The sequence below is a fragment of the Alosa alosa genome, chromosome 14 (genome assembly GCF_017589495.1).
Source record: "Alosa alosa isolate M-15738 ecotype Scorff River chromosome 14, AALO_Geno_1.1, whole genome shotgun sequence".
Classification (NCBI taxonomy): Eukaryota; Metazoa; Chordata; class Actinopteri; order Clupeiformes; family Clupeidae; genus Alosa; species Alosa alosa.
Window position 1 is genome coordinate 17,439,797 of NC_063202.1, and position 23,961 is coordinate 17,463,757.

Consider the following 23,961-nt stretch of genomic DNA (forward strand, 5'->3'; position numbering starts at 1 on the left):
GCCCTATGGTTCTCAAGATATTCACAGAAAACTGTGTCTGCCCTACCCTCCTTTCGGGGGGTCTAGTCCAGCTGGGGGGCTACAGATCAAAACGAAAAATGATGGTTCCATGCTATCCATGTGGGGTTACATGCCCACTAAGTTTCGTGTACCCCGGTCTTTCAGTGTCCGGGGAATCCTTGTTGGTGTACGGTCACTAAATGTACACATCAATTATTTTATTGTAAGGCCCCCCATGAACGAAAGTTCACAAAACTTGGCCTGCATTCGGAGGGTGTCATAATGATCCTACACTTTCAATTTTGTGCAGTTTTGACCATGTCAGCCAGAGATATTGTGATGAAAACACCTAATTTTTTGCTTTTTAATTTTCAACTAGGTGGCGCTATACATGAAATGAGTGGTTATGGAATGGGTTGACATAGCCCCTTGAGATCAACATACAAAAAAAATGGTCCTCCTAAACCCTACGGTTCTCGAGATATTCACAGAAAACTGTGTCTGCCCTACCCTCCTTTCGGGGGGGTCGAGTCCAGCGGGGGTCTACAGATCAAAACGATGGTTCCATGCTATCCATGTGGGGTTACATGCCCACCAAGTTTCGTGTACCCCGGTCTTACAAAGATCTGACTAAACCTATATCCGCCGCTTCGCTGCGGTCATAATAAGTGGGAGCTAAGCTAATACTCTATATTTCTACAACCTGAGTGTCTGCTAATTCATACATCAAACGAATAGAAAATTAAGACCAAACTATATAGCAATTGTGAGGGTTGAATGGCACTCACCAGTGATATTTACCTATAGTCTATTGCCACTTGGCTCAGTCTTGTATTATTTAATGCCATGGTGGAGACACTTTATAACACAACTTACATTTTACTCTTTTACAACCACTGTGTAATTCTTTGGCTAATTTATAAGTGTGGGTAATGCAGACTCTACATAAAGGGGGTGGAGATGGCAAATCTCCAAGTAATCTAAAAGTCAAGATATTAAAATTGCCAATAGATAAACTAATCAGACATTCACCCAATGTTATCCTAATGTTACAAACTTGTATAGGTTGGTTGACACTGGAAGGAGACAGCTATCTTGTTGAAAATATTCTCTATATATTTAATTTCACGGGCAAATTAGGATACAATCTGACATGTCATAGCCATGCAAAAAAAAATGGAATGTTGTTAATGCATTCATTATTGGGTTCATGCGTGTTAAAGTGGAATTTAACCACTGTAGTTTCAAGGAGAAATTCATGGGGCACATTCACATGATGTTTCTAAAGCGCTGTGGACACACTCTGCTTTCGACATTCGCTTACATTATTCTCAATACAACCCCGCACACTAGCGGAGGTGGCGGCAGAGTTCGACGCTGGTGTGTGGGGTTGTACTGAGAATAATGGGGTCAGAGTAATTGAATGACGAAAGCATAGTTTGCTGCACTCATGTCGCCGTCGGTCTCCGCAATGCTTTAATCAGCATACAAGCAGTTTGTAAAACACTGTCAAGTCAGTCTGCAATGGACATATAGGGTGAGGTACAAACATGTTTATAGGGACTAACAATGTCACTTTTGGTAACAGTTTAGGGATCAGCAACAACTTTCATAGAAATTGCAGTGGCAGGCCAAAGATGTCTTCTGTGAGCTGGCACACCACTTAGGTCAGTCTAAACTCTTTCTATGTTCTGTCAACGATATGGCTCATCATGGAACGAGGAAAGGATATGGCACCGAGAACAAATGCTCATGTCAGCCTTTCAGTCAGTCAGTCACAATCAATGTGCATGTAACAAAATTGGTCAGACAAATATTTTGGTTACGTAAATTATACAAGAATTTGAGAGGTGAATAGGAAATAACAGAGCACAGTATAACACGTCAAAGAATTAGTGCAATTTAAATGCAGAAAATCAAAGCAAACAAAAACAAAGCCAAAAAAAAGGGACTGCAAACTGGATCTTTATAATGGTGGGAGCCCTTAGTACAGACGAAATGCATGATTATGTCACATAATTCTTAGCCAATGTGTAATAGGCAAATCAACAAGTCAAATAATTCCCTTATGAAATGTTAATTAAGGATGTGAATGAGAACGGGTTGAACTTGTAGCCTGTCCCATTGTAGAATTTATTCTGAAACTCCACCCTGAGAGAAAAGGAAAAAGGGCAGCAAGAGATAGAAAGAAATATTATTATGGGTAGATGATGTTTTAAAAGTACATTCAATGTCTATTGACCACACTAACAACCAAAAGTGTTACAACAGTGAAAGCAAAACAACAGGCTAAGTACTGTTCAATGTCATGCATTATTGGAAGTTGCCACATTTGGACAAGAAGGTGTGTATCCATCACTTAAAGGGACACCAGGCAACGTTTTCGTGTTGATTAATCATCTTCGTAAGTTGGTATATGGTTAAATGACTCATTACGGGGCGAATGAAGGCTCTCTCGCCCGCCCCTACTGCTTGTAGGAAGAATATCCCACTTGCAAGTTCGGTGTATCCTACCCGCCCGACCCGAAGCAGGATCAGTTTACAGCACAGAGGCAGGCTAACTAAACGCTAGAGATTGTTGCAAACGTGTGTATAATGGCAGAGCCGTGAAGAAGCAGCTAAAACCCTTGGACGGAAGACGCAAAGAAAAGGAAAAGAGCTTCAGACCGAGCGAGGGGGAGTTTCATAGAGAAAAAGCATCAGGCTTGCCTGGGGTCCCTTTAAATCAGTTGGGCTGTTTTGTTATTATCAACAGGGTCCCATGACGGAGTCTTGTCTGAGCAATTATTGCACTTTTGTGGACACAAATAAAGAAGTAAAATGTGTGTGTGTGTGTTTTGTAGCTCACCAGTGCAACCTAAGTGCATGTAAGAAGGCAGAGAGTCCCTCCATGACCAACAGGATGGACACAGTGAGCACTGCAAAGGCTGCAAATATGGCTGCCATAATCACAGAGCCCACATATGGCTGGGACTTCAGCCCAATCCTCATCACCATGGTCCACAGGACCTCAGATAGCTCTGCAAGGGACAAAACACATCTTACACATGCACATATCTAAACTCTACTCTAACACACATATATTTGTACTTGTGCCTAGCAAAGTGTGTCTGACACTTACGTGCATGGGCCAAGCTAAGAGCCCACAGTCGTAGGTAGGACGCAGTGTTGGAGATGCAGCCAAGACAGTATTCTATGGTGTGGATAGCCTGGTGCATGAACTCGTTGGCCACGTCAAACTCCTAAAGACCAGAAGAGAAGTGCAAAGAACTGGATGAATGGTGGGACAGGCAACCATTCCATGCAACCAACTAATGCATAGTGAGATGGTGAAATACCAAGAAAACACATTAGGAGACAATGGAGTTCTTGGAAAGTCAGCTGACATTATTGGCATGCTAAGAAAATGCTAGCATTGCTAATGGGTGATTAGTGAACACACACACATACACAACAACTGTTCAGGACAGACAAAAAAGATTACAAAGGAGGCAGATCTACATACATATACTATTCTACTACTAGTATTATTAGTACTATTCTACACATCTATACTTACATGTCCTACTCTGACTGCGATGACTGAAATTGAGCAAGAAAAAGTTAAGTTATTACAGCCATCAATCGTCTCTGACCTTTCCTTCATCCTGCATAACTATTGTATTACACTCCTCTCTCCTCACCTCCTCATCCTTCTCTTCAGAATGACTGCTGCTCTCTACTTCCCCCTGCTGGGCATTTATGGAACCATTCTCAGACAGCAATGGCCGCCGGTCTCCCTGAAAACGACAGAATGTAATATTCAAACACACACAAGCAATTTAACAAAATGACCAAAAACACACGACCAACCTCTAAATACACCCAAGAGCAAGTTGTATGACGCAACCTGTTTAAAGAATAAAAGCATTTCTCACACACACCATGACATGGCGTCTCTTTTTCTTGTGCTGGACATACTGGTGAATGGGTTTCCCCAAGAGCAACACAGGAACAGCACAAAGAGCCACCACCACCAAAATCTTCTGCACAATCATCTGAAGAAAGACAGGGGGGCATAACCTTTTAGTCAGGACAGTCTATACCTTTGTGTTCTCTACTACACAGTTTAAAAGGTGTACTCTCTTTTCAAATTCAGCAGAGTGCTCCACCTGGATCTCTAGTCATCCATCAGCTTTTCACACATTGCGCCCTGGCTGCACAACTTTACTTGTTTCAAATGTACACAGAATGAATCATTAACCATTCCAGCCAATCAACATGTTACTTTAAGAGCACCTAGTAGGAGCATGTAAATGTATTGGCTTTTGGGTTTAAATATACACAACCATCACCCACAATCACAGACTCTAGTTTTAAGAGTAAAGAACACATTCATGTAATTGACCCACCTGTCCCTCATAAAGAGGAGCGTTCTCTTTGTTTTCAGCAAACAGGAACATGTCTATGAAGTGGATGAGAATACTGGGTGCTGTGTTCGAGTCGGCAGATCCGTACATCACCCACTTAAAAACCACCATGAACACCAGGTATCCAAATAAACCCAACAGGAACACCAGCTCTGGGATCAAGACCAAAAATATAGAGCTGAATTGCTTATAATGCCTAGAAGAAAAAACAGGGAGATAAAGAGAAGAGAATGTCACCCAATCCAGCAAAAAAGTAAGACTTTAAGTCAATGGCTGGACCAAAAACAGTTCCTCGCATACTGCTGTATATCAAAACTAAAATGGTACATCCCACTTCCAACACCATGTCTTGATCTTACACTGAGAAATACTAAGGTAGCAGGTAGTTTCTAAATAGATCAACTTTATTGGTGCTAACTAACCATGGTAGGTGTGTGACGGTCAAGACATGACCGCACAGGACTTGTGCCCTGTCGGCCCTCATCTTCCCTCCATGTCAGTGGTTATGTACCCACACATGCAGACACAACATTAATATTAACATTCATTTAGCAATGTTTTTTTTTTTTATATAACTGCTAGGGCATAGGTCACATCTGTATGCTTGTGAATCAGGGTCTGTCTTGTCTTTTATGTAGTAATTGATTGTTTATTGTTTCCCCATCTATGTGAATGGTGCTGGTCGCCAGGTATATGTACCCCTCTGTTTCATTTGATGTGAGTCTTGATGTTGTTGTGATGCGCAACGTGAGTGTTACGACCCTGTATTTGGAAAATAGTCACCGGTAAAATCTATCGGAATTTTTGAAGAATTATTGCTAGTTGTTTTTCTTTATTAGTTTGTTAATTTTTCTATGGACCCCTCTGCTTGTGTTGTATTCAAGCCACGTCATTCAATTTTTGGTCCATTCTCAACCACTGCCTCTGCTTCCTTGGCCACACCCACTTTGATTGAAGGTAACTCCGCTTGGTACCGTGACAAGGTGGTAGGTAGAACCGTTACTCTGAGGTACTGAGGTAGGTATCAGACACAGCCCAAGAACCCAGGTAGTGTTCCATAACAGTTTTTAAGGTCTGAATTTATACAAATGTTACAGTACTCAACAGGGTGCATTTAATATCTCAGTCTGGGCAGGGCAAAAAATGCTTCCATGATATTCTCATTTTTTGAAATGCACATGATATTCTGAAACTTGGTGGAAAGGTGTAGCCTGAGCCAAGGAAGAAGCCCCGTGCATTTTGAAAAAAGTGAAACTGGATTTGTGTAGACACCCAGTGAACGCCATATCTTGCAGCTATGTATTTGATACTAGTGTGGTGATCACATCTATCTGTATTGCGGTTTAATGTTGAATGCTCATATGTCTATGCAGATATGCCGAAGACTCACACATAGTTGAAGAAGGACAGACAGACTCCAAAGGACATGTGGATGACTCCAATGATTACAGACATCTTCATCTTGTATGAATTGAGGAATGTTAAGTGATTACTGGCCAGACCCCATATCTGTAGGGAACATCATCATCATCATCGGGTTAGCAAGAAAAGTTGCTAGGAAAATTAGCAACATGTGGAGATATGTAGATAAATTGCAGTTGGTGATGACCATTGACTGTATATAGACTTTACATTGACCATAGACTGTGTGTATGTGTATATTATATTATATATATATATATATATATATATATATATATATATATATAGATAGATAGATAGATAGATAGATAGATAGATAGATAGATAGATAGATAGATAGATAGATAGATAGATAGATAGATAGATAGAGAGAGAGAGAGAGAGAGAGAGAGAGAGAGAGAGAGAGAGAGAGAGAGAGAGAGAGAGAGAGAGAGAGAGAGAGAGAGAGAGAGAGAGAGAGAGAGAGAGAGAGAGAGAGAGAGAGAGAGAGAGAGAGTAGGGCAGCTGTGGCCTACTGAGGGGCAGCCATGGCCTACTGGTTAGGGCTTCGGGCTTGGAATCGAAGGGTTGCCGCTTCGATCCCCGACCAGTAGGAAAAATGTGGGCGGGGGAAGTGGTTGAGTACTGCTCTCCCACGAACACATCCACGGCTGAAGTGCCCTTGAGCAAGGCACCTAACCCCTCACTGCTCCCCAAGCGCCGCTAAAGCAAGGCAGCTCACTGCTCCGGGTTAGTATGTGCTTCACCTCACTGTGTGTTCTCTGTGTGTTCACTACTTCATGGATGGGATATATGCAGAGATCAAATTCCTTGTATACACAAGTATACTTGGCCTAGAAACCTGATTTACATTTATATGACTCTCAATACACTCAATGGTTATGACTTCAGTGTAGTTAGTTTAAAAAGAGGTTTTAGGAGGATGTTGAAGAATGTAATTTATATTATGAAACGTACTGGGTCGATGCCAAAAGGGTATGGTCCGGTGAACACTCCTGTGACAGTGGGGTCCAAAGTAAGGTATTGATTGTCATTTAGATCTTGGGACCTGAAACATTGGGAGAAAAATGGTGCCTTTTAAAGTTGCAGTTTGTAATATAGCTTCACTGAGAAGGAGTGAGGAACACTGACTGTAGGTTTAAGACACCCTCACATAGTGGAAGTGTTCAGAACAGAAAGCTGATATGGTGTGTGTATGGATCTATGCATGTGGTAAGGTTATCAGAGAGAGTGCCCTCAATGTAGTACGTCACATTTGTAGGACTTAATGTATGTGATGCAATATGCGAGAGTGAAAGTAAGAGAGAGAGAGAGAGATGTGTGTGTGTGTGTGTGTGTGGATGTGCATACTAAGTATAAGTATAAGTATATATACTCATTTGATCCTGTGAGGGAAATTTGGTCTCTGCTTTTAGGTGAGGTGAAGCACACACTAATCCCGGCGCAGTGAGCTGCCTGCATCAACAGCGGTGCTCGGGGAGCAGTGAGGGGTTAGGTGCCTTGCTCAAGGGCACTTCAGCCGTGCCTACTGGTCGGGGTTCGAACCGGCAACCCTCCGGTTACAGGTCCGAAGTGCTAACCAGTAGGCCACGGCTGACCCCAAAACTCTGTGTGACTTGGCAAACTCGCTTGTATTTGAATATGTGTGGGCCTTTTTGTGTGTAACAGTGAGAGTGAGTGTGACTGCACATGTATGTGGGAGTGTGTCCGTGTGTGAATTCTTGAGAGAAAGTGAGTGCATGACTGAGAGCACACATGTGCATCTCATATGTGTGTGTGTGTGTGTGTGTGTGTGTGTGTGTCTGTGATACACACGTCCAGTTGTAGTGCTGGGCCATGGGCTGAATGTGCCATCCGGAGGGGAAGGGGCTGAGTCCTCGGCTGAAGCACTCGTTGTAGATGGCTCCAGTGTAGACGGAGAACAGGCCCATCAGTAGGATCAGGTACCGCCCGCCAAACATCATGCGCCAGATCTGAGGATAGAGATAGAGAGATAGAGAGAGAGAAAGAAAGAGAGAGACAGAGAAAGAGAGAGAGGGGGAAAGTGATAGCGAGCGAGCGAGCAAGCGTGTGATAGAGCAAGAGAGAGAGAGCGAGAACAGTCATCTTATGAACAAAATTTGGAGCATGCATTAACAGTCCACTCTAGACTATGGTAATCCAGTCCAGTGGATTTATGTCCTCCAACTCATGCATGTGTGTGTGTGTGTACTACCTCATTAGTGTTGCTCCTCAGTTTGGGGTCATTCTCTTCTAAAACCATCCAAAGAGCAGCTAAGGCCATCAGGATACCATGACCCACGTCCCCAAACATGACAGCAAACAGGAAGGGGAACGTGATGATGGTGTACAATGCTGAGAGAACAGGAAGAGAGGGATAACCACACCGCTATTAGCCGCTATTCATACCAGGTAGAAACACTACCAGGGCTTTTGAATGTGTGACGGCCTGTTAGGCCTTCTGCCTATTGACTACTTGTTGTCAGGTGTGCTCAGGACTTAACGAGCTGCACCTGTACACTGGAGTCCTGATAAGAGGACTGCTTCTTCTCCCCTCAGAAGGGCCATTCTTGCTTTGGGTTTTGGACATGCAACACTGCACTCAGAGACATTGCAAACACACAACATCCATGCATTACTGATGACTGACTTTGACCCACCTGTTTGTTAGGGATGGGCAAAGCGAGGCTTAATGAAACACTGAAACGTTCGAAGCAATTGTGCCAAATTGTTCCGAAGCTTCGAAACAATTCCGACGCCTCAGAGCTGTTTAGGGTGAAACAAATCTTTTAAATGCTTCGTATTGGAGATGTAATCTTTTAAGTCCGTGGCGTTCGCTGTGTTACCTGTGTTCAGTCTTTGTCAAAAGCTAAGCAGTCATGCCCTTGGTCAATTACTGGATGGGAGACCACGTAAAGAGAATCTTATTTCTGCCACTAGTGTTCTCTAAATAACTTTCTTCTTATAAAAACTCTCGATTTTTGACCATTCTGAGAGTTTAGTTGAAACGGTGTGGTTAATGATGAATCAAGAAAACTTATAAACGATCTGAAACAATACCTTACAAATCAAACGGGGATCGAACCACATTTGGGCAGCCTGGGCTACCGTGCAAAAAACACCCTCACTAACCACTACACCATCATGGTTATTGCTTAAGAAAAGTCTACACTGTTAATTGAACGCGCGGAAATGCACCGAAGGTTCACTTAACTTTGGTCACATGACATGGGGATTTTGAACGATGTTTCGAAGCAGTGGTCACATGACATGGCTGTTTTGAACCTCGTTTCGAAGCAGTGTTTCGAAACACTCGACACAGCCTCGACACGTCGGTTTTGAAAGTCACACCCCTACTGTTTGTTTGTTTGTTATTTGGTTAGTAAATCCATATTTTAGTTAAAGATCCAACCTCTCGACTCCCTCTTTTGTTTTGGCCTTACCCCTAGGTCGTAACATGGGGGCTCATCTAAACAAACTTTTTTTCTGTTGTTAGTTTACATTTTAGTCGCACATTTGTTTTTCGTGCATGAGGTAGAGTGAATTTGAAGCCCAGAGTGTCTGGCATTTGGTGCATGTAGCACATTCGTTTGACAATCTGCATGTTTTCCTTTTGGTGTGGGAGTATAGTATGTTGGGATCACCTGGATGTGTCTGCTCAGGTGCAGAGCATCAGGTAGGCTAGCGCTGGAAATCCAAGTTTGTCCTTTGGCGCCGGTAGGTGCAATAATTTGGTTAGCAGTCGTAGCACTTGGTGTCTACTTGGGTGCAGGCCAGCAGGTGTGATTTGGTTGGACTGCTGCTCGCATAGTCGTTCGGTGTAGTGCCGTGGTCTAGTGCGAGTTTTTGGTCTTAGGTTCTCGCATATTAGGCTTTGAATACCATTTTGGAAATGCGAGATTTGTTCTTTGGTTTGCATTATTGGCTTGAATGCCATTGTGCAATAATGTTTATTTTGTCGGCTTTGTTGTTGCTTGTGTGTTTTAAATGTGCGACATGTTTTTCCGTGACTTGCCACAGGCTGGTCTATGGTCACTGGAGCCGTATTAACAAGTTTTGCCGACATTTGTCTCAATATTAACAGGTTTCATTGCCTGTGTTTTGGTGAGTGCGTTGCACTTCTTTGAAGGGGGGGCGAGAGAGGTTGGTTGGATACTTTGGATTTGTTTTGCTCAGGTTATTGGCTGAATTTGTCGGAGGTAAATGGCCTTTTGGCTTATGTCGGTCCTAGCCTTCGTAGTTTTGTGCCGTTGCTTAAAAACGTTGTTTGCCACTTTAATTTGCAATGCACTCTGTTCTCCCTGTTAGGCTTTAGTGGTGTTTCCCCTTTTAGATGCGTCAGGGGGGCTTGTGGTGTTGTGGCAATGCGGTGTCAATCGTTTTTGGATGATTTGTCTCGGGAGCACGTCCGGGGGAATTTGTGGGCTTGCCTATTGCAGGTCGCTTTGCAAACCCGCTGGTTTAAGGTGCGCAACAACCCACCGCAAATCCACATGACTGTAGGTAAGTTTAGCTAGCTTTGGGGATATAGTTAGTGGGGGAAACTCTTCATGCTAGTTAAAGTGGTGAACACTGCGTTATTTTGATTTATGATTTGTTGGTTTTCTTAGATTTGTTCTACATTTGGACTTTCATACTGGCCATTTGATTTGTTTTTTGATCCACATGTTTTGATTTGTTGAGCAAGGGTACATAATTCATTTTGCTGGGGTTAATATTTCCCTTAGTGATCGTCTGCCTGTTTCTTGCCATCTCCTTTTTGTTTTTGTGTTTCTCACCTGGGTACCAGGAGTGGGGAGTTCAGCTGGAAGCGCGCGTGCAGACTTGTGTACAGTTTTAACAATTGCATATTGTAATTTAATGTGTTGTCCATACTGGACGTTTTTTGGGCCCGATTGATTTAAAATTCAGAAACCTATGGTTTCTGTTTTATGGGGGAGGATGTGACGGCCTGTTAAGCCTTCTGCTTATTGACAACTTGTTGTTGTCAGGTGTGCTCAGGACTTAACAAGCTGATGAGCTGCACCTGTACACTGGAGTCCTGATAAGAGGACTGCTTCCTCTCCCCTTAGGAGTGGAAGCTTTGGGTTCTTGCTTTGGGTTTTGGACATGCAACACTGCACTCAGACACATTGCAAACACACAACATCCATGCATTACTGATGACTGACCCACCTCACACTGTTTGTTTGTTATTTGGTTAATAAATCCATATTTTAGTTAAAGATCCAACCTCTTGACTCCCTCTTTTGTTGTGGCCTTACCCCTAGGTCGTAACAAGTGCAACTCACTCAAATGAGATGATGAGGTGGTGATAATTAGTGATATCCATGCTCAAAGCCACTACAGCTAAACAAAACTTTGCTATTCATTACAATTACTACTGGTAAAATGTACAACACTTTCATGAGAAAGATGAGCAGAGAGAGTCTGATGATGGGGTGTGTGTATTACCTGGGTTGACCTCTCTGTAGCTGGCTATTCCATAAGCATCTACAATGCTCTGGAAGCCAACAGAGAAGGAGTTAGTGGGGAAGAGGGTGGGAGGGGGGGCCGTGGTGGGAAGCCTGTTGTAGAATGAGTCCACCGCACTACCACTCTTTCTCTGGAGAAAGAGAGAGATGGAGAGAAATACAAAACAAAAAAATACTCATGCTGAAAACATGATTGATTGAGAATGAAAATTAATTATGGAGTGAGTAAATAAATGTCTGATATCAAACACTACATAAAACAAAAATAAATAATACAAATAAATGCCATAACCCCCCCCCTTACCCCTCCCTCCCTGAGGGCACTCTGGAGAGCGGGCAGCTGGTTCACAGGGCACCAGGCCTCGGCGATGAGGCACTTCTCCGTCACGGACGGGCTGCACAGGTTGAGCACCATGTGCACGGCCTTGCACTTCTGCACACGCACCTTCCACTGGGGGAGCAGGGCCAGAGCCCTCACCAGCAGCTGCTGCAGGTACTGCTCCGTCTCGGACATTACCTGAGGAGGGGAGAGGGGTGAGGAGAGGAGAAGAAAAAAGCCAAAGAAAAAGAGGAAAGACTTAAGGTTGCCACTCTCCTTGATATTAAAGGGCTTAAAGCAAAGGATACTTTTGCTGAAATCTTGGTGGTCTAAATTTAAATAGCCACATGAAAGCAATAACTAAATCAGCTTTTTACCACCTCAAAAATATTGCCAAACTTAGAGGGCTAATGTCTAAACATGATCTAGAAAAACTTATTCATGCATTCATCTCCAGTAGGGTTGACTACTGCAATGGGCTTTTCACAGGCCTTCCTAAAAAGACTATCAAACAGCTTCAGATGATACAAAATGCAGCGGCTAGGGTTCTCACAAAAACTAAAAGAATTGACCACATTACTCCAATACTTTAGTCCCTGCATTGGCTTCCAGTAAGTCACATAATTGACTTTAAAGCGCTTCTGCTTGTTTATAAATCACTAAATGGAATGGGACCAAATTACCTAGCAGACATGCTTCAGCAGTACACACCTTCCAGACCTCTCAGGTCTCAGGAGAAATACTTGTTAGTAAAACCTACTGTTAGAACTAAACATGGTGAAGCAGCATTTAATTGCTATGCAGTTCAGCTCTGGAACCAACTTTCAGATGAGATCAAAGTTGCCCCAACTGAAGCCAGTTTCAAATCTAGACTTAAGACCAAACTTCTCAGATGCTTTCTGCTAACTGATTTAGCATAACTGACACTTATTTTTTACATTTCTAAATCTGGGAAAGTCTTTCAGCTAAAATGTTAATAGTTTCTTTTTTTTGTTATTATTACTTTTTAAACACTCTTAAAATTATTGCCCTTTTATGTACTATCACCTTGTGTGTTTTCTTCTTATTATTATTATTTTATTATTATTCTTTACTTTTTAAACTATTCTTTGACTATAGCCCTTCTATGCTTTTATCAACTATTCATGTTTGCTTTTGTTAATGTAAAGCACATCAAATGACCTCTGTGTATGAAATGCGCTATATAAATAAAGTTGACTTGACTTGAAAGAAAGAGAAGGAGACGAGAAGAGGAAGAGAAAGAAAAGAAAAAGGAACTGGTAGAGATAGTGGACAGGTGTTGGCCCATCCAATAGACCCTTTCAACAATAAAAACAAAAACAATGCTTGAACGTTCTATTTGGGCCCCAATCTACTTCCTCTGCATTAAGATAACATATGGAATGTTAAAAAGGAAGTCTTGTGGGGCCAACTATGATGCTGACAATGGAACTCTCTTGAAAAGGTCCATAGAGCGTAGGAGATCAAAAGACAAGAGAATGACAAAATGGAGTGTAAGAGATAAGAATCAAAGATAGAAAGCACAGAGTGGTGACATATGGTGATTTTTTTTTATTTCACACTAGGCCTCTGAAACACTGTAAATAGAACTTGAACTTGTTGAGTATCTGCTCAACCACAAGTCTCCACCTGACAGCCATACTCACTGACTTGATGTCTTCAATCCTTCCCCCCAATCCACTAAGAATCTCCTCTCTCTCAGCAGCAGTGTCCGGATATGGGAATGTCTGTGTGTGGAAGCTGTGAGCACAAACAAACAATATTAGCTAAATGTCCTTGTTCTTTATTTTTTTACTGTGGCACGATATGGTTACAATATTTATTCGATAGTAGACAGTGAGCATGAGGCACTGCAGCAAACAGTACTACTAACCAGTCACAGATCTTTTTCACTTTCTGGCCAATCTGGTCTCCCCAATAGGAGATGAGAAAGACTTTCCACTGGATCAACTCCCCCTGTGGTTTGAGATAGCAGAATACATACATACATTAATACATTTCAAATGTTAACCTCACTTCAGTGTAGCCCAGACATGCATTATTAACCAGGCAGGCCTGACATCGCACACTTCCTCTCTACTCAAAAACTTTACTTCTCACTTAACACAATAGCAGAGGAAATACATATACCTATATCTACAATGCCCCACTACTAGGCTGTGGGTGGCTTTGTGCGGTCAACAAAGCTTTTACTATGTGACCACAGTGGGCAACATTCATTTATCCAATTTCAGATATCCTGAAATAAATGCATGTAAACTTTAGTTTACCGGTATATTGTTATTATTGGACTTGACTACTAACTAACTAACTCACTCACACACATCTCGGTTCCTTACTGTGTCGGGATGCTCCAGTTGTTCCTCCATATCACAGAAGTTAACAATGATGTAACCGCGACATGCTCTCCACAGCAGCCGTTCAAAGGCCGGCACTTTCCAGGGGTGGACCACGCCGGCTACAAAGCTGAGGTGCACATCCTGCCGGTTCTCTATGAGGCCAGCGTTTTCAAAGGAGGGTGGTGGTGCCTGCTCAAAATGACAGTTGCAGTAAGATTTAAAGAAAATGGGGATGATGGAAATGGTTGAGTATACTGCTTCCTGCTTGAGATTTTGTACATAGCCATAGAAAATAGTGACAAAATGTCCATTACCAAACTGCTACAACTGGCATACTGTCATTGTGATGGCTGGGAGCACTTTTACTTGCAAAGCATGTCAGTCAGTGAGTGTGAGTGTGTCTGTGTGTGTGAGAGAGTATGAGTGAGTATGAGTGTGTGAGTAGAATAGGGTGGTGATAATCACTGTAGTCCTGACCTGTGATGCCATTATAGAGTGTGTCTGGTTGAGCACTCCCCTGTATTGGCACAGTTGGGTAAGCTGGGCACGGAGGCTATCTCTGTTCCTGGACACCTGTGGCATTAAACACACAAACAAACAAACAAACACACACAATACAATCAACCCAACACATATAGTGACCATGGCGTGTACCTACGTGAGCATTATGACATGTAGCAACTTTTACAACATAGAATATGGCACTCAGTATGCTTGTACCGGTGACTGTAAAACATTGTGCTTTTTACAGTGAATGGCTTGTACACTGTCCTGTACAGTAGACACAGAAAGGGTTGAGGCAGTTAGTAATCAAGGATCTTTGGTATACATATCTGTAGGTAAACAGAGGTCTCCTTCAGGACTGATTATCCTGATCATGGATACAATGTCTTTCCCAATAACTACCTCTTTGAGTTCACGGGCCTGCTTCTCACTCTCCTCCTCGATGGTGAGCAGCTCCCTGGGTTGGGGGGCGAGGGGGGTCGGCAGGGGCGGCTGTAGCGGGCTACGCAGAGTGGCAGACAGAGAGCGACCAATCTCCTGCTCCAGGAAGGCTGGAAGGAGAGGGGGGGCATATGATAAGACTGGGTCAGAAGAGACCGAGGGTAAGAGAGCTGTTGGGTGCATTTGTCTGCACACCGCAACGAGGTCAGCAGCACAACTGAAACTCACCGAAAGTTTTCTCCATTTCCTCACAGCGTCTTACCTCGCCCACAAATTTCCTCTGAAATGCATTTACGTTGGGATTTAACTGAAAACAAGAGAAACAAAGACAGAGAAGCAAAGAGTAAAGAGAGAGAGAGAGAGAGAGAGAAAAAGAAAGAAAGAAAGAAAAATAAAGAAAGAAAGAGAGATTTAACACTGCTGATTTGATTTAAAGCTGTCTCTTAGATCTTAGCACTACATATACAAAAGCCCTGATTCAACTTGCATGACCCTCATAATGCCAGCTTAGCAATATAAAGCACAGTTGATTTACATGGCACAGATGAACAGATGATTGCACTTTTTTAAAAAAGAAAAAAAGATCAGTGCTAGGACCTGATCCATCTCAGGGTTTATCTAGGGCAGGGGTGTGTTGGATTTGGGGCGGTATGAAACCTGCTAGTGGGCCCCCAAAAAAGGCTAAGATGAGAGTGTGTGAGTGAGTGCAATCTTTATGTGTAAAGTTTCCAAGGAGCAATTGATTCTCACATCTCTGAACTCCACTATTCCCAGCTCTCCCAGTTCACTGACACAGTTGTATGCAGCACTGGACTGAAGGAAGAGTTGCACCAGGCAAACTTCCTCACTCCGAAACAAAGACCCCATAGTCACCTGAGAGAGAGAGAGAGAGAGAGAGAGAGAGAGAGAGAGAGAGAGGAGGGAGGGTCATATGAAGTTTGTTACACTTACTACTGTGGTTGTTGTAATATACAGTATTTCACAAATGTACCCATCTTGGACTACCCCACTTCTATTAAAATCTGAACTGAAACTCGTGTCAAAAATTCCCATTTCGCAGATACGTGTAGCAGGACACCTAAGTGAAGATTTAACCTACTTTCAACTGGCCTAAGGTGATTTTATCCTCGATGTGATCGTCTGTTATCTCATGTTACATTACACATCAATACGTAACACATAATTACATATCAGTGAGCGTTTAGCCGGCTATAAAGCTAATAATGTATTAAGTTATATCCAATATTGAAAGTGAGTTGCGCTTGTCTTCCAACATTTACTCACTAGCACTATGGGGTTTCATGTTTAGCAGTATAACAAATAACAGTATAAAGTTGGGCTTACTTACTGACAGACAAGGGAAATGCAAATCAGAGCAAGTTAATGACAGTGACATGCTTTGAAGTTACAGTCGTGTAGCGTTACATCGCACTAACTTTTTTTTTATAATCTGAGTTAAGTATGAATTTAACAAACTGTTCTAAACACAGTTCATACGTTGACCTTGCAGTTTCTAAGCGAAACCTAAACTGGATACTTGACTCAGTGAAAACGGAGTCTCGAATAAGACAGGGATGTTACTATTGACACTTGGGTAAATTCAGCGAAAAACGTAAATGAAAGCATTTTAGATCCAAAACTTACCTCCTTTAAGTCTGGCGCCGCTGCCTTTGCCCGTCAAGTTAGCAGAATCGTTTGATTAACTTAGCAGCCACTACCAAGGTAAGTAAAAAAACAAAGCAAAACAAAAGCGATCGTGCCCTACTGAAGTTTTCTCATTTCAGAACACGACTGTAGTTCTCGAGAACCGCCGACATATGATCATGATTCACTCACTTCCCGTTTCTCCAAGGAGTCACGTTACTCCCGTATTCACGTGACGACAGGACGTGTGGTCCGCGACACAAGTTCAAATGTGTATTTTTGCCAGAACGTAAAATCAAACATTTTTAATGAAAGTCAAAATGTCCACCTCCCACATCTAGAATTACTGGTGATTTGGACAGTGTTTTTATGCTGATGTTTCTTTGTGGTGCAAGGGCCTTGACAAAACGATTTGGAGAGCCCTGGCATCTGTCAAAAACAGTGACCATGAAATACAGGAAAAAATGTCTTTATTGAGCTTGAATTCATATTGATATACCAGTCTACAGAAGTAACTATGGTAGAAGACAAAATATACAGGTCTATGAACTCACGCTGACAAAGAGGTTTAGAAGTTGAAAAAGGAAACAAAGGAAAAAAAATGGGACACATTTGAACTTGACAGTACTTTTCCTTGCTAATCATAAAATGGCAAGTACAGACACAAAATGCTTATTTCAAAAGCAGTTTAGTATCAGAGCTAATGAATCATAGACAAAGGGTCTGATAGCTGGACATGTAGGAGCGAATTTCAAACCCTTGCCTCCACAATTCCAAACATAAAAAAAAAGAAAGAAACCTACTTTAAATGCTTACTTAGCACACAGATGCAGTGGGTACCGACCAATATTTATGCAAATACAATTCTTATGATTGGTCACCAAAAATTATACAGAATTTTTTGATTCTGGCTGCTTCACGTCATTCCTGACACATGCTAAAATACAAAACGTGTTGTTGCTACCACTGGACACCTCAATTTCTCATTTCCCCTCATTCTCATTCCCCCCACACACACACACACACACACTTTCTTTCTCTCTCTCTAATCTATCTCTTCATCCTACAGACTGTAGAACTTGAGGCTTCTGTCCATTCCAGTGGAAGAGAGGAACTGTGCATGTTCTCCGAAAGCCACGCCGGTCACCAGTCCAGTATGATCTACAGAAAGAGATTAGAAAACGAGGAAGAAAGCAGACAATGAATGAACACAAGATGGCAGAAATCAGTGAAGAACAGAAGGTGAGAGGAAGTGAGAACAATAAATAAAAAAAAAAAAAAAAAAAAAAAAAAAACAGGAAATGGAAACAGGCACACATTGAGATGATTAAAATAGGGCTGATTCAAACTCATCATGGGAATAGTGAGACAGATGGTGGGAGGAACTGATCTGCGTGAACAAGCATAGAAGCAGGGCGTGGACTCACCGCCAAAGTTCAGGACCTCAGACCATTGCTTGCAGATGTAAACTCTGATGTCAGATCCACCCACGGCCAGGTAGGTACCACTCTGGTCAAACACTAGGGACTTCACCTGCGAGAGCGAGAAAGGATTATTAAATAAGGAAATATGGCTGGGCGTTATAGACTCAAATTTCGATATGTATGCTTTTCAAGGGAAAAGGCACAGGTATGGCAACTAAATGGCAGCTATTGCTGTACTCTTAACAGTACGACTAGGACGTACCTCCCATTGCACAGAAGTATCTTAAATTAGTAACTCATATTTCTCTATTATTGCAGATAGTGGTATTATTGCTTCTGCATTCCAAAATAATTTGCATCATCTCAGCGTGCATGTTTACTTGGACACATTAATACCCTACTATCTACTGTGGCAGTATTTAGCAGAATGCTGGCATAGTCAAAATCCTGTTTATGCTGTATACCATTTTTACCTTCCACCCAAAACTGGAAGGGATAAAACCAATATGGCTTAAGCATTACATTATAACAGGACAGAGAACATTTAAAAGGGCATTTACAAGAATGATGAAGATTGATCATAGTCTATAATAATAATCATTAAGATGAAAAACCTCATGACCGTTTGATTAAATATGTATGTTGTGTGTGTGTGTGTGTGTGTGTGTGTTTGGAGGCTAACCTCATAATTGTTATCCAGTGCAATAGTCTTGAAGTTCTTAAGTTTCCTCAGATCCCAAAGCTTAAGAGAGCTGTCCTGGGCACCTATACACGGAAAGCAATCACAACAGTTAAACCAACACAGTGTGTGCTCATCACTTCAGATGACTCATTACATAGAATTCCAAAACTGCATACATTGCTGGTGCCCAACTTACCTGTGGCCAGGTAATAACCATTCTCAGAGAAGGCAATGGCCGTGACTGGGCCAGAGTGTCCAGGGAAGTTGGCCACATTGGTGCGCTCCTTCAGATCCCAGATCTTGATCTGAGAGTCAGCAGTGCCAGTACCAAAGATCAGACCGTCAGGGTGGAACTGAGCACATGTCAAAGCTGATGGCAGAGGGGGACCACAAACAAGGTTACACTTGAACAGTGCTGATATATATATATATATATATATATATATATATATATATATATATCAACAAGGCAAATAATTATTCTACTAATTATTATTCTACTAATTATTCCTAGTTCTGCTGTAAATTTGCATTTCGCAAAGGCATACTCACCACATCCTGCGGTTTCGTCAGTCACTTTAGTCAGAACACGACCAGTCTGGACATCAGAGAAGGCCCAGTACTAAAACAGAACAGATATCAGTTTAGACAAATCTCTTAAATCACTCTGTCCATTTCCCAAAGTAAATGTTCAAAGTGACATACGTTTATGTCAACTGCTTTCCAAATGGTTTACAAGTGTACTAGTCTTCTACCAACAACTGTCTGGTTCCTTGTTCTGCACCTATTTTAATGATCCAGAACTACTGTAGAACTTGCTGTTCCAAGGATCAGAGGCTAGGGTCAATCCAATAGGGTCTGATTGATGCAAATTTCGTCATCGGAGGGTGTGTCCGTGTACGCAAAGTCGCTTTCCTTAAAGTCCGCCGACTGTGCATGAACTGTGGACCATACCAAGAGGACTAGGAAGAACAATAACTTCGACTCTGTGGTGTCCACAAGTGAGTGACAAAGGCCTTAGTCTGAGATAAGGCATCATGTCAAAATGAGATGTGTGTGTAAAAAAAAAAAAAAAAAAAAAAACACGACCCTAAGAACACATGATCAATTCAACTGGCACAGCGCAGAAGCCTGCACTCACTTTTGTAGTTGTGCTCTTTGTGCGTGTGTGTGTGTTTTTACCTGGTCCTCAGAGGAGCTGAGCAGGTAGTCTCCAGTGGCGTGCAGGGAGAGGCCAGTCACGCTCGCCTCATGAGCGCGCACCACCTGCACACAGTTGCCCCCGGTGACGGACCACACCCGGATGGTGGTGTCGGGAGAAGCTGAGAACACCACTGACTGAGGAAAAAAGAACACAAAATAATACATGAACATCACACAAATGACATATCCATTACGGTCATACCTAAGTGATTTATTAATGTTATGCAGTTGTGCGGTGTGGGGGAGGGATTACCTGAGAAGGATGGTAGATGACAGAGGAGACCTTTTTGGTGTGACCTTTGAGGGTGGCCACAATCTGCTCCTCCCGACGGTCAAACACCACCACGTTCTTATCAGCACCACCTAGAAATAACAGCACACAGGTAAGAGTTTATCAGAGGAAAATAAGAGGGGTGAGGGACTAGAGGTACATTTAGACAAAGGAAACAGACATAGCTATTTGAATGGCACTTGTTATTTGACAAAGTAGGTGCTGCTAAATTTTAAAAGTACAGTCTGGTCCACTTCAAATTACTACAGAAACTTCAACATCCATCCAAAAAATGAAATGAAAATGAAAAGAAAATAAATTGTGTGAGCCTACCAGTGAGTACTTTGTTGGTGTCTGAGGGACAGAGATCCAGACAGAGGATTCCTGGGATACTGGCACTATGCAGCCCCTGGGACAGGGAAACAGACATTATTAATTAAAACAAATCTAACACACGAACATACAGCCACAGGAATAGCCAAATGTGTCTACTGTCAATCCTACATCCTAAAATGTACTGCGTGTCATTTTCGTGTGTGTCTGTGTATACACTTACAACATGAGAAGCCACTTGTCTGTATTTGCCAAGATCCTCGGCTCGGACCAGTTCCTCTGGCACAGTCTTTCCCCTCTAACGGAGGAACAACGGGAGAGTTGGTGAGGGGAGAGGGCACAAAAGACAGCACTCAAGAGTCAGAAATGAGTAGGAGTGAGACTCGAGGGAATCCCCTTCCCCTCTGCGACTAATGTCCAGAAAGGATTTAAAAACACAATCAGGCACAACTCTATTAAAGTTGGATTAATTACTGCAGTCTAGACAACTCCAGGAGCTATCTACCCATGCTGAGTAAACACTTCTATTAAACACTTAAACTAGAGGAGAGTATATTTGGGGGATGAATCACACAAATATGTAATTCTATCAGTCTCTCATTCCCCCCTTACCTTCTTTCTCTCTGTTGTCAGCACAGTGGCCTTGTCTTGCAGCTAAAAACAAGAAAATATCAAGTTTAGAGACTAACTTTTCACACACACACAGCATATATTAAAAACAACTTTCATCTTCAAATGGTTGGAGTGCATAAAACATGCACAGACATGCATAATAGAACTATAGAATACATAAAAGGTGACACGACACTAAGGCACACGTAACGCGTCTTACCTTCTGTATGATGTCTGCTGTCATGCCAACCTGTTCGGTGACCTCCATAGGCTCCCCACCAGCACCCTAACAGGATGGAGATAGAGTGGAGGAAGAGCGGGGGAAACAGAGGGGGAAAGTATAGATTAAGACACTATATCACACACACCAGAGATATGTAACTGGGCAAGGCAGATAGGTTTACACTCACTAGTTCAGTTCCACAATTAAACACTTAATAAACATGTCAAATTTAAAAAAGCCACCACTATGGTTAGATTGGTTTGTTTAGATCCAGTGAAATTGCTGCCTTGAAAACGCTACTCTATTAAAACCCTTAACAGAGAGAATGGTACTGAGAACCTATGAGGAGAAACACAGGAAAAACATTGGAGAGGATTCTTAAAACGACACTGAGAACAACCAATTACATACCACGGCTGGCTGGGAAGCAGGAGCAGCCTGTGGAACCACCAATCCAGCTTGAGGTTTGAGTGTGGCAAGAGCTGTCAGGGGAAATCATGAGTGAGATGGGTTCCTTCTGATATTGTGGTAATAAAACTCAGAAAACCTGCTGCTGCCTAAACAGTTCAGAATTGTTAAGATTTTCTAGGGTTCCATGCAGGCACTCATGGTTTATGGATCACAATTAGCCAGTTGTCAATAAATCGACTAGAGTTTCAAATTTGGCTGATAATGTGAAGTGAAGCATGAGGCTGCCATGCTGCCATGTCTTATATCACGAGTAAAAGACAGATAAGGCCTAATGTATGTATGTGATGTGAAGTTGGCCCTTACCCTCTCTGGCTGCTGTGACCTCTTTGGTGAGGCGGGCGATGACTCTGCAGGCGGCGTCGTGCTGGTAGAGGGCGTGAGAGAGCTCCTGCCGTGTGGTCTGCAGCTGCTGGCGCAGAGTGAAACTGTGCAGCATCACTGCATCCTGAGATACAGAATGACGGAATGCAAGAAATAGAGGGAGAAGACAAGAACAGATGAAAGGCTGTAATATATTTGCTCAAATAATCAGATACATATAAAAATGGCCACACTGTCACAATTTCTTTGCCAGAGTTGTACAATGGACAATAAGAGTAGGTATGCATGTGCACGGAGGTAGGTCAACTTGTGGGTGAATTCTGTGATCACGGTAAGGTGACCTGCACCATACGATATCGGATTTTTAAAAAAGGCATTCAGAACATGTTTGATGATGGTGGCGGTTTAATTCCAAAGTTTATAACAATACCAGTGGTATTAAATGGTTCCTAGTGTTGATGAGTGTACATATTGTGAATAAACTTGAGAGGTGGATAAACTGTGTTTAGTTCCACTGCAGCCCTATGCATAAGTGTTCTCATAAGGCTACTCAAATTGCATGCATTTGTGATACTTAATGGGGTGGGCAAACACTCACCCATTCATCCTGTAGTGACTTGAGGATAGCTGGAATGCTAGTTGCAGATGGAGCCTTGGGGCGGATGGGATGCGAAACTGTGAACAAAACCAAAAGGTTGTTGTGTCACTTTAAAAGAAAAACATCATATTCATACAATTTACAATGACTCCCCCATTTGTGGCGTGAGAGGAGAATCATATTCTGCACAGAGACTTCATGTCCTAAGTTCTGTTTATGTTTCACTTGTGTGTATGTGTTGTCTATCAATTTTATAAACTGCTGTTGGAACACCATAGTTTCCCTTTGGGTATGATTAAAGTAATCTATCTATCTATTACCCTGTTTCAACTACTCACCCTTGATATCGATCAACTGCTCTTCGGACAGAGGTTGGCCGTTGATAGGGTCCGCTCCATTTTCAACAATGTATTTCTCAATCAGCCGGCGCTCGAACACTTGGTTGGACACCGGTGAAACGCAGGGATGCTCAGGAACCTCATTGGAAACTGTCAACATGTTGCAAACATTATACTGCGAAATTACATGCAATACATCTTACTTCACAAAATACGGTGTTGCGATGTTCTGGTTTATCTAACAAATACGTTTCTAATAACACATTATCAAAGCCGGAAGGTAAATAGTTCAGGTGAGTTAGCCACCTAACGTTTGCTAGCGAAAGAAAATAGCTAGCCTTCACATTAACATGGCAGTGATAACTAAAGTTAGCTACCAAAGCTATCAAAGTCAGTCAAATACCATGAACTCGTAATTATTGCAACTGATTAATCTAAAGATGCACAATGATGGACTTCATATAATTTCACATAGACTAGTTTATTAGCTAACAAAAACAGTCAAATAATTCGGCTATATTCATAAAGTTCGCTTTGAATGGACAGCTAGCTAGCGAAGCTAACTTGTACAGAAAGCTAATATGCAACTTCAACTACAGGTTGACTTACTTGCGCAAACCAAAGACATTATTCCCTTCGCTTGGTAGCCTTTTCTGTTGCGTTTAAGGTTAGTGTGGCGTTTAGGTTTTTGTGCAAGCTACCTAAAACGCAAATTAATCGATCGTGATTTCGTGAAGTTGGAGACTGTCCCTCCAAGTCATGCACGTTGTCCTCGCGCTACCGCTTCAAAAGCACTGCATTCTGGGATAGTATGGTCATCCAATGAGTTCTTTCGAATATCTCCACATGGTGGCGCTAAAGTCCGTAGGGTCTGTGTAGGCTTGGTAGCAATTTGGGAAACCTTTCACTTAG

At 42.3% G+C, this 23,961-nt stretch overlaps 2 protein-coding genes across 2 annotated transcripts; both read right to left on the reverse strand.

The window, feature by feature from the left end:
- Window positions 1-1,095: 1,095 nt before the first annotated feature.
- LOC125307319 (V-type proton ATPase 116 kDa subunit a 3-like) lies at window positions 1,096-16,736 on the reverse strand. Its single transcript, XM_048263233.1, has 20 exons — window positions 16,574-16,736; window positions 15,680-15,802; window positions 15,158-15,236; window positions 14,891-15,039; window positions 14,462-14,557; window positions 13,985-14,173; window positions 13,519-13,601; window positions 13,292-13,385; window positions 11,610-11,822; window positions 11,286-11,436; window positions 8,047-8,186; window positions 7,647-7,804; window positions 6,789-6,879; window positions 5,800-5,918; window positions 4,392-4,605; window positions 3,924-4,037; window positions 3,684-3,779; window positions 3,122-3,242; window positions 2,849-3,020; window positions 1,096-2,151 (listed from the first exon to the last, which is right to left on the reverse strand). The coding sequence occupies exons 2-20, from the start codon at window positions 15,794-15,796 to the stop codon at window positions 2,067-2,069; spliced, it is 2,481 nt and encodes an 826-aa protein (XP_048119190.1). The 5' UTR covers window positions 15,797-15,802; window positions 16,574-16,736; the 3' UTR covers window positions 1,096-2,066.
- Window positions 16,737-17,026: 290 nt separating this feature from the next.
- prpf19 (pre-mRNA processing factor 19) lies at window positions 17,027-23,849 on the reverse strand. The gene is made up of 16 exons (XM_048262960.1): window positions 23,659-23,849; window positions 23,050-23,199; window positions 22,712-22,788; window positions 22,096-22,237; window positions 21,733-21,803; window positions 21,319-21,384; window positions 21,099-21,140; window positions 20,710-20,784; window positions 20,487-20,562; window positions 20,136-20,245; window positions 19,862-20,017; window positions 19,232-19,301; window positions 18,876-19,049; window positions 18,680-18,762; window positions 18,001-18,106; window positions 17,027-17,734 (listed from the first exon to the last, which is right to left on the reverse strand). Exons 1-16 carry the CDS (start codon window positions 23,675-23,677, stop codon window positions 17,637-17,639), a joined length of 1,515 nt encoding a protein of 504 aa, XP_048118917.1. The 5' UTR covers window positions 23,678-23,849; the 3' UTR covers window positions 17,027-17,636.
- Window positions 23,850-23,961: the final 112 nt, after the last annotated feature.